Source organism: Castanea sativa, chromosome 4, assembly GCF_040712315.1.
Source record: "Castanea sativa cultivar Marrone di Chiusa Pesio chromosome 4, ASM4071231v1".
NCBI classification, from domain to species: domain Eukaryota; kingdom Viridiplantae; phylum Streptophyta; class Magnoliopsida; order Fagales; family Fagaceae; genus Castanea; species Castanea sativa.
In genome coordinates this window covers 16490153-16501376 of record NC_134016.1, presented here as the reverse complement: position 1 = coordinate 16501376, position 11224 = coordinate 16490153, and the positions used below count along the sequence as shown (strand labels likewise).

At 32.4% G+C, this 11224-nt stretch overlaps 1 protein-coding gene across 2 annotated transcripts; it reads left to right on the top strand.

Moving 5' to 3' along the window:
- Nucleotides 1–2117: 2117 nt before the first annotated feature.
- Nucleotides 2118–10646, top strand: LOC142631565 (uncharacterized). Of its 2 annotated transcripts, XM_075805751.1 has the most exons (5): nucleotides 2192–2387; nucleotides 5262–5374; nucleotides 5618–6534; nucleotides 8174–8248; nucleotides 10279–10646. In XM_075805751.1, exons 3-5 carry the CDS (start codon nucleotides 5623–5625, stop codon nucleotides 10393–10395), a joined length of 1104 nt encoding a protein of 367 aa, XP_075661866.1. In that variant the 5' UTR covers nucleotides 2192–2387; nucleotides 5262–5374; nucleotides 5618–5622; the 3' UTR covers nucleotides 10396–10646. The 2 variants fall into 2 exon arrangements, with proteins under 2 accessions (XP_075661867.1, XP_075661866.1); XM_075805752.1 differs by having other exon boundaries at nucleotides 2118–2339; nucleotides 5262–6534.
- Nucleotides 10647–11224: the final 578 nt, after the last annotated feature.

Here is an 11224-nt window from a genome sequence, read left to right as displayed (position 1 = left end):
CAAGTACTTAAAGAATTTAGATAGCCACATTAACAAATTAAAAAAAAAAAAAACTCTTTCTAATAGTTTAATAATCAAAGAAGGATGAATTTGAACTTTAGATATTTCCGTTAGAAATACTGAAAAAATGTCAATTATGCTATAAGACTCTTCATAAGTATTTTTAAAATTGCATAAAAAATAAAACTTTTAAAATAAATCTACTATATCCTTTAAAATAAAATTAATTCTAATATAAAATTTAAAGAATTTTATTTACAAGTGGCTTGAGGGCACAACTTAATATGCATTTAATACTTTATTAAATATTTTTTTTTTCGGTTTAGTTGCACTTTTCCTCTAAACTATGAGGGCAGCCTCAATCCTTCTCTTAAACTATGAATTATATAATTGAGCAATATCTCCTATAACTAATTGATAATATACAAATTGTCATTTATCCTTAATAAGTTCCATTCACTTAAAAAATTTTAACAATATATCTTTTTTTTCTTCTTCGAAATACATGCATGCCACCAAACCTTGCACGATTACATTCCGTAAATCAAACGAGGAAGATCCAATGATCCATATTCAAAATAATAATAATTCTTTTGAATTTACATCCTTCAAAGAAAACTGAATTTAAAGTTTAAGACAACTGAAAATTTGAAATTAATGACAAAAAATATGCATAAATTTTGGAATTTCATTCGAAATATATTCACAAATTAACTGAAAAAGTGCACAATGTAAGATAATGGCAATATTGGGGGAGTCCCACATCGCCAACCTACCGAAGCACGACCTCTTCACCCATCACATACATTTTTTATTTGTTGAAATATTTCTATAAAGTATTTTATTGAAAATGTTTAATACTTATCTCATTTTTTAAATATAAACAAAGATTTTCTAAACTATTTTTTTAATACAATTGAATTTTTTGATGTATATATATATATATTTTATAATTCTGTAGTTACAATAATAAGAGATGGGGAATTTATTGAAAATGTATTCTATAGTTATAATTCAACCATCACATACATTTTTATTTGTTGAAATATTTCTATAAAGTATTTTATTGAAAATTTTTAATACTTATCTCATTTTTTAAATATAAACAAAGATTTTCTAAACTATTTTTTTCAATACAATTGAATTTTTTAATGTATATATATTTTATAAATCTATAGTTACAATAATAAGAGATGGGGTATTCTAATTTTTTTTGTTGTAATGTGAGGTATTCAACATAGTTCTTTCCTACATTGAAGTACAATGCTTCTTACAAACATAATTATAACATCTCATTCCATACATGAGGTGACATCAAGTGAAAAAGTATTTAGTATTAAATGGTATCATGTCTTATTAAAATCTAATAACTAAGAAATATGCGTGCAAAATAATTAGATTAGCATTCTACTACTAGTCTAACATGTACTAACGTGTAGTTATTTTTACGTTATGATTTTCGAAAGCCAAAAGTTAGAAAAAAATCCTAAAAATTAGAAAAATGCTTGAAATGCCAACTCGATTGTTGGAACCCTTCCTAAAATCATAGAATGAATTTAGGAACATAAATTGGGTGAGACAATGCAGAGTACACGCGGTTCAAATAACCTCATTTGGGCATACTAGCATGCCTATGGAAGCCCTGCATACACATTGCCAAATTCGTAGCACGTTCACTTGCATGTCCAAATAACCTACTTTGAGTATATCTATGATAGCTCATTATGCATACCTGCGTGCACGCAGGCATACCTAAATAATCTCCTTCATTCAGGCATGCTATATGCCCATGACGATTCCACATCTTTTATTTATTGGATTTTGAACGACACGGCATGATTATTTCATGCTCGATCAGGTGACATCATTTATACTCTGGACCCATACATCAATGGGATATACAGTCTCGAAGTGGAGCGGGTTCCTAAGATATTTATGGCCATACGTAACGTGACCAAACAGGAGTCTTTTTACCCGATTTATTTGGAAATAACATTTCACCCAATTTGTCAAAATAATTGTCAAAGCGTATGTGGTCAGTAATCAGTATCAAATTATCAACGCATAACTGTAAAGTGTAAAACTGTAAAGTGGATTAGTAAGGTTGAAAAACACTCACATGGAAGGAACAGAACAGTAAACTCTAGTACCTATATTGAAGTATAAAGTGAGTGTATATGCTTTTATTAGAATGAATAATACTATGTGTGACAGACACACTTTACGTATTCTTTGGTGTGTGGTTGTGTTGTGACTTGTGAGTGACCGAAAGGAAAGAGAGAGAAAGAGCGAGGTGCTTGCTTCGGTTTTGGTTTTTATGTTGGCGAACGATCTGAAGGGTATCTTATGCCATTTAATTCTTTCAAGCCAAGTGGGTATTGGGAGAGGTTTGTTCTCTTTCAATTTGGTTGAGAATTGATTTTTTACTTCATTGCGTTGATTTCTGGTTCTGGGTTTTGGTATGGGTTTCCTTACAATTGTGATTCCTTACCCATTTTTTTTTTTTAAGATAAAAAACAAAAATTGCTGTTTGCCCATTTCAGTTGTGTAATTGTATTTCCTGAATTTTGAGGCATTTGATTATGTTGATTGATTATGCTGTAATGGTATGCATCACAAACTGCAAGTATTATTTTCTGAGGCTTTGTAATGAGATTGTTTGTGTGTGTTTGTTTTTTTCTTGTGATTGCGCCTGTGTTTGGTAAAGTCCGAGTGGTAAACAGTAGGAATTCTTGGTCCTTAGACTGGAACGGGGATTTTTTGAAGAGTGTGAATCTGGTTTGAGACTTTAGTGGCTTGTATACTTCAATTATGTGTTTAAATTTTGCTGCTAAGATTTGTATATCTTCTCTGAATTTGTTCAATAGTTTAAGTGGAATGATGTTTCCAGAATTTGCAGACGAATTAGACTTTTAGCAAGATATAATTTGGCATTTCTGAGAACTTTTTGAGTTACCACATTATTTGATTCAAAAGGTTAAGGATGGTTTACCAAAGGTTTTCTTACATATATGGATGTTTTATATCTGGGTCCTTTCTTTAGTGCAATTATATATAGGGTAAACTACATATTTAGTCCCTAGCCTTTACACCATATTTCAATTTGGTCCTTAACCTTTTAATTGTGTTAATTTGGTCCTTAATCTTTTAGTGTCGTGTCAATTTAGTCTTTGCCATTATATATTAGATGAAAATTTCTTACATAGCAAACAACCAAAATAAAATTTTAGTTTATTGTCACAACATAAGCTAATTTTTTATTTTGGCCATTAGACACGTCATTAATTTTCATCCAAAAGATAACTGTAAGGATTAAATTGACACGGTATTGAAAGGTTAGGGACCAAATTGACACAATTAAAAGGTTAGGGATCAAATTGAAATATAATGTATAAGATAAGGACCAAATACGTAGTTTACCCTTTTATATATTATTGGTAAATTACAAACCCACCCAATGAATTTAAACCCACGTTATGCAGGACAGAAATTTTAGAGGGCTCTTGATACCAATTTTGATGTATGATCGTTTAAAAATCAGCACTAAATTGGGTTCTTGATGAATTCTTGAAGGGTTCTTGGATAGAGTTTGATATATAAGAAACTAAGTAGGGTTAGGTACTAAAATGATAGGATTTTGAATGAATCTTGAGGGAATTTGATGGCTGTTAACAAAGAAAGATAGATCTATGAAATCACTCCTAGTTCCCCTAAGCAATTACACTCAAAAAGGTTTAAATAAGCTGTTGGAATTTAATTAATCTCAATCTCTCCATAATTGTTATCTGACATTGAATCCTATTTCCAATCCTTTCCTAGAAAGATTAGGACTCTGAACAGCATTTTCCTAGGAAGACTAAAACTGCCAATAATGAAGCCAAATAGAAAAATGACTCACAAAAAAAAAAAAAAAAAAGAATGCCACCTCTGATAGAGCACATTTCAGAGATTTTGGAAACCCAATTTGCCTCTAGTTTAGTAAAGCTTTATTAAAATTGAATCAGGAACTAACCTAAAGAAACCTGATACTAAGACTCAATAATAACTAAAGTAGCTTATGCAAGGTGCAAAGAAAGTCCCACATCGAAACTAGACCATAATTCTAGAATATATTGGTATTTTATCTTGTTTTCTTGAGCCCTTTGTTGGATGTATCATCACAATCTTACATTCCACCTATTCTTATGGGAGGAGGATGTGCCGTTGAGCTCGTTCACCTCAATGCTATTAGATATTAATGTCCAGAAATTAATTGTTAAAAACAAAATCTTATAATTGAAATGAGGAAATCAATTGAATTTTTAATCATTTTCTTAGTTCAGATTGATTGCCACTGGAGTTAACAATGTCAATTTTGAAGATGTACCTTCCTTAGAACCCAGGGGTTGGCCATTATTTGACATGCTTTTCTTCTTGGTTTAAATGCTGTTAATGCATTTTGAGGTTTCACATTGATGCGACTTAAGTTATTCCAGTTCCAAGTGATGGTCTAGGGCCAAATAGGATGATGTGAAGTCTCATTGCTTTTTTTTTTTTTGAGAAACGAAGTCTCATTGCTAAGGTGGATATTTTTATTAAACTTCTAAATCTAATTTTATGTTGGATTTTCTGTTATGTGCCAGTTTTTTGCATTAAACTTCAAAGTCAGTAGTGGATTCCAATTAGCTCAACTGATAAAGTCTCTAATGGTTGTATAAAAGATTTGGAGTTCAATCCCCGCCTACACCAAAAATTTGATTGGTGTCTTGGTCTGATGATATAGAGTTATCATCAGGAACAAACGCCATAGGTTGAAACTCTAAAAAAAAAAAAAAACTTCAAAGTCAGCAAGCTTTTAACTAGATTATTGCATAGTTGACCATTTTTTCTTTTTCTTTTTAATTTTTGATCGATAATACTTGCATAATTGATCTTGATTAATATTATTGTCTGAAAGCGTGCCTGAGTGACAGCTTTTAACAATTAAATTGATTGGGAGTAAGAGTAAGAATCCAATAATTTGAATTAATTTAGTGGAATAAGACATTCAAGACGGTAAGCATGCTCCATTCCAGCTTCAGAAAGCACTTAACTATTAAACTACTTTATTTGTTTGGAAAAAATGTTCAGTTTTGATAATTAATAATATATATATATATATATATATATATAGTTTTGATGAATATTATTCTCAAAAAAAATTATTTGCTAATTTTATTTTTGGTCATTTCTTAATGCTTTCATAATTAATTCCTAATGTTAACTTTGTTTCCTTGTGTCAGTGCATAAACCGGAGTTATAAATAAAGGTGCTATGAAGACTGATGTGCCTTAAGTCACAATTAAACGGCTTGTTATGTCATCCTACTTCTAAAACAGGAGTTTGAGGATAGAAAGTTGGTTATATTCTTCTGCTCTGTGTATTTCTTCATGTTCTTCACTTACACCACATCCTTAAGTTATGCTAATAGTCTTGAGTTTCTTTCAAAGTTGGAACAAAAATTTTATTTACTTGTCAGCTTTATGTTGCAATAGTACTGCTTCTTGTCTTATTGATAGAAACATATGGGGACATTGGCCTCCTGAGCTTGATTAATTAGAATTTACTAAACCAAATGATGCAATAATCTGAAGTGCAGCTTTCATGTTTAAATCCAAAGACTTAACTAATTCAATGGGAAAGGAAGATTTCTCTGATACAATTAAGGTTGGAGTCAGCAATGAGGATTGCTTAAATATTGAGAGTGAAGAATCAGGGAATCACTCACGCCATAGTCTAGACAAGGAGGCCGGCCTGCCAAATTGTCGTGTGTGCCAATGTGTTGAATCTGATAAAAGAGGGGATGCTGCATTAGGCTTTTTGGGCATCACTCCTCCGTTACATGAAGCAAGTAAAAGCAACAGGGAGGTGAAGCCTGATAGCGAAAGTAAATTTTCTCTCAAAAGGAACATTGGAAGAGAATCTGGACCTGTTGAGTTTATCGGCCCTGATGGAGAGGTTTTCATTTGTAATACGGATTTGGAGACGGGTACATACCATCATCAAGACACATTGGTAGAGCTTGGTTGTTCTTGCAAGAATGACCTTGCTCTAGTTCACTATGGTTGCGCTCTTAAATGGTTTGTTAACCATGGATCCACTGTTTGTGAAATTTGTGGAAGTGTTGCAGAAAATATTAAACCTGCAGACTTCAAAAAGGTGATGGGTTCTTTGAAGGAATATGAAGCATTGAGGGAAAGGACTGCTAGTGGAGAACCCAATCCAGCACAGGTGCATACAAGTACAGGTGTAGATCCTGATGCTGTTGCTGCTATCCGAAGGCAACGACTTAGTGAGATTTCATTGTGGTTTAATCCACATAGCAATAGTAGCAATTATAATACTGCTGCTGCAGTTTCACAGGTTGTTTCTGAACAACCTTTGAATACCGTCTCTGAAGATGCCCCTGCTGAAAATCCTGCAACCAAGTGGGCTGTGGAAGGTACTGGGATTCTGCTTGCTACAGGTCTTCTTACTGTTACTCTTGCATGGCTCATTGCCCCTCGTGTTGGGAAGGTATGTCAGATTAAGTGCTTTTTAAGTTTATTAAGATACAGTGCAGACAATTCAGTTTATAGGGTTATTAGCTCATCTTATGTGTAGAAGTATTTAACTCTATGCTTAGGATTAAAGTACATGCACAAATGTTAGGCACCTTTTACCATTCAAAATAGACATGGCAGGTGATGGAAATAATAAGAAATGGATGAAATATCACCTTTAAAAAAATAAAAATAAAAACTAAAAGAAGAATCATTTGTCTATATTACATGTCAATTCCTTATTGTGCTGGTTGGTGTTGCCATGTACTTTTGGCTCATAGAAAATCTTCTTAGTTTGTAATAAGCTAAAGGTGCCAAATATTGTTGCTTCTTTCATTACCTTATATTTTTACTTATAAAGAGAAAAAGCTAAAGGTGTCAAATATTGTTTGCTATGTAATAGCTCATTTGACTGTTAAGTTGTGTCTCTTCTTTCTCATTTGGCAGAATATCTAGTAACTAGCAAGTGGTCTCATCAGTATTTATCTATTAGAAACAACCATACATTAAATGCTTATTTGGGTCACCGCTAAAGAAAAGAATCAAAAGAAGCTTTTTTAGTTTTTTCCAATGTTTGGATTGTCAAAGGGACAAAAAAGAAATGAAGGTGAGGAAAATCTGTCAACTTTTTCTCAGGCCCACTAAATTCTTTTCATACTAGGTGAGATCTGAAGAAAATGTTTGGTGTAAGGAAGAGAGAACTGTGAAATTTCCTTCATTTTTTTCTCTCCAATTTTTTTCCCTGTTCTCTCATCTTTTTCTTCACTATATTTTTCTCCCGTAAAATTTTCCATAATTTCTTTTTAACCAATTTTAGAAGGAAATCGTGCCTAGATATGTTTATTATGTAAATGCATACAAAATTATATATATAGCATACAGACAAGCATACTGATCAACAACTGATTTCTAGACTTTTTTTTACATATTAATGTACATAATTCACTATCATACATAAATAGGTATAAATTGCATGCTAGTTTGCATTATAATCTTCAATAACTTTTTGACTATTGCTGGGTGATGTGATTTGTTGAAGAGTCTAGAAAAACTAGAATAATTTCAACATTATGAGTTGGAGAGTTCCTATTGTGGACATCAAATTGGGAAGCATCTAAAGTGTTTGGATGTATTTTGCTCCTGGCTTGATCATTTGTTATCTGGTTTGTTGGTGATGAACTACTCTCTCTTAACTTTATGGGATTCAATGGTTAAAGAGTGGGTTGGGATTTATGTAATGAGCAGCAGTGTTTTTTCCTCTTCCATTTGATCATCTTTTCTTCATCTTTGCAATATGGTTTATTTTCACTTGCTTGAGAAAAGAAGCTTTCCATATGTGTGACCCATTTGCAAGACATCAAGTAAAATGGGGAATGGCAATAGGAATATGACCATATAAGCTATTAATATATATATTGGCTTGTTATTTAGATGAAAATTGCAGTTCTGCATAAATTATCAGCAACTAAACAGAATGCTAAGAAAATTCTTGCATTTAAATATTTTGTTATACATTTTAAGGATATTCATTTATTTTTAGTTCATCTGTTCTTTTTGTGTTTATAATGTCTTTATTATATGCTTTATTTGATAAATACCACTCTGATGTGCAGAAAACTGCCAGAAGTGGTCTTCATATTCTCCTTGGAGGCATCTGTGCTCTAACAGTTGTGGTTTTCTTTCGCTTTGTAAGTATCTCCTTAATAGAGATCATCCATTTACCACACTCATCCGCATCTGGCTTAATTTATTATTGATATATGTTGCACTAGATTATAGAAACTTGATTAGGGTTTGCAAACTTTCTTGACAAGCAAGTAGCCATTAGAGAACATTGTTTAATGTGAAAGTCATAAGGATAATAGAAGTAAAATAGTGGTTTGCAATCTATGTTAGATTTTGTTGATTTGTGCTCTCTTTTCATTCGTAAAGATTAATGATTGTATTCCTTGGGAATATTTTGTATGAACTCTGTGTGCATAAAGTATCTCCTTCCTTTCAATAAAAATATTGTCACTTATAAAACAAGCAAAATAAAATTGAAAAGAAGAAGAAGAAGAATATTTTCTTCTGGTTTTGGAGTTCTAGTTGCTTTATTTTCTGTAAAAGCATATATCAATATCTACTCAAAAGCTCAACCTGTTACACGTTTATCCTATAAAGATGAGCACTTAGGGTAGTAAAAATGTGTTTCTCACTCTTGATACCGCAGAAAAATAAGAAAGCTGAAGCCTTCACAAGGGTTGGTGATTTTATTATGGTTTACTGGTGAGGGTCCCATCTTCTAAAAGTATTTGGTTGACCCACAAGATACAGAACAACATTTGTGTTTCAAGTTTATGAAATTAGATATATCTGAGGAGAGAGGTTGTACAATTCCTATAAAAGGGTAAAAAAAATTCATAAATTCCAAGGGGCTGGAATCATTGAAATCCTAAAGCTCCTTTTTTTGTGGATAAGTAAAAATATGAAGGCTTTCAAGACCCCTTCAGTTTGCCTTGGGTTTCTGCTCAATCTCCATTCCATTTTATCAATCAGCTTCCTATATCTTAGGTTTCTTAACCAGATTGAGGAAACAGTACAAACATGGAACTGCTGAGAATTTTAGCTAAAGGAAGGAAGTTTCTGAAGATTAGATGATGGGAGGGATGAGAGAAAGGAGATTAGTTAGAGAAGGGTTAGAAGAACTTCGTCACTTCCAGAAAACCTCATTTCATTCATTCTGTTCATACTCTTTATTGGCATTGGCTTTGAAAGAGATGTTTTGTCCAGCCATGCTATTGGTGCTTCTTCACAGACGGACACATGCATGTGCTTGCGCGCACATATGCAAAGTGAATATGACACCAGGCCTGTGAATGTGCAACTCACTTGGGCAATTTGTTTACTATAGACAATGTATAAAAGCCGTAGGAACATATAATTGGATAAGCTGTATATTGTTGAAAGAGACTAGAAATAGACTTGTAAAGCTTGCAGCTGTTTAAATTATTGGTACAAAGGAGTAGAAAATAAAATATGTTATTAGTTTTGCTGAAAACTTGTGTTTACCTTTGATGTGTTGCCTGAAACTGAAATACAGATATTTTTGTAATATTATTTCTCATTAAATTTTCTTCCTTCTTCTCCCTATAGACCACTGCCACTTTTGACGGGTTTTCTCATAGGATCAATCTTTGTAAAGTTCTTAATCTAATTTTTAGACAAATTCAATTTTTTTTTTTAAATCTGTATTAGATTTCCTGCTTTGTGGGGCCTTAAATCTAATTCCAAAAGCAATTCATAATAAATATATAACATTAACCATGTGGTGCCAATGAGCTCTAGCTTAAATGATATCTCCTTATCTTGTAAGAGCAAGGTGACGGGTGAGGTTATGAGTTCAAAACTCACTATGTGTGTGTGCGCGCGCGCGCATGCGCAATACCAATACCAATAAATCAAACATTGGCCATATGTTGTCTTTTGTATATACTTTTATTTTATTTTTTTTCACTGAAAGGATTCACTAGCAAACCCTTAACTCTATATAAGTTTCTTCTACATGGATTTCTGTGGATTAGTTGGGACATCCTCAGAATGTTCTAACTATTACTTAATATCTCATCGGCACAATAGTAATAATTATTACTGAATTTCAAATTGTGTATTCCTACTTTGGACTCCATTCAGTCTTGTGTACTGATCACTATGATAATTTTTCTTTTGAATTTTGCAGTTTGTGCTTACTAGAATCAAGTATGGACCTGCACGCTACTGGGCGATCTTGTTCGTCTTTTGGTTTCTTGTCTTTGGTATATGGGCTTCACGGACTCATGATGCTCATTCGACATGATTTTGTTAGCATTATTGTTTATCCATGTTAATTGAGATTTTTGTTATTAGAAGCCGTCTATAGAACTTCATTTCAATACCATTCATGAGTCTATTTGATAAGTATAAAACGAGCAGCTACTGGTAGACCATTTAGATTTTGTGTTCCGTGAGTGTTCAAGTCAATTGTTGTATTTTTTATAAACAGAAGTCAATTGTTGTAAATTAGCCCTTCAAAGAGCAATATTACTGTTTATGTGCAAGTTTTTCTCAGGTCTATGGCTTTACTCTTGCATGGTAAGTAGTGACTTTTGAGAGTTTTGTGAGGGCTTATAGTATGTTAGTAACAAATCCATACACACATATTGAAGTTAGAAATGTTGGGAGTCAACCAAAAACCTTTGGGCTTCGGGTATTGTACCTTTCGGAAAAATTACACCTACCCTGCCAGCAATGGTGATGGTCCTATTCACTGTTATTGATATGTCTTGGATATTTTTTAAAATGTGAATGGAGTTATTTGAAGTACATACAGCAACCTAGGAGGCTTAAATTGTGTTGGTATGGTAAACATAATTAGTTGGCGCCACATGGCTAATGTTACTGTGAGGGTACTTTGTTTACTAGTGGTACGTGGCACTTCCTTCAAAGAAGAGAATAAAATAGAATGGAATGGAATAATCATAAAAGAATGATAAGGAATGGAATAGAATGATATGTATTTAAAGGAAAGGAATAGAAAAAAAGAAAAAAAGAAAAAAGAGAATAGAATTGAAGGAAATTAAGTACCTTTGTTTAGATGTTTTAAAATAAAAGAATGAAAATTTGTTTAGATGTTTTAAAATAAAAGA

Bases quoted from the DNA above. Each gene is read 5' to 3' on its own strand.
- LOC142631565 (XM_075805752.1), top strand. From the start codon at position 5,623: ATGTTTAAATCCAAAGACTTAACTAATTCAATGGGAAAGGAAGATTTC. The intron at 6,535-8,173 runs GTATGTCAGATT...TCTGATGTGCAG, and splicing joins TTGCCCCTCGTGTTGGGAAG to AAAACTGCCAGAAGTGGTCT. The intron at 8,249-10,278 runs GTAAGTATCTCC...TGAATTTTGCAG, and splicing joins TTGTGGTTTTCTTTCGCTTT to TTTGTGCTTACTAGAATCAA.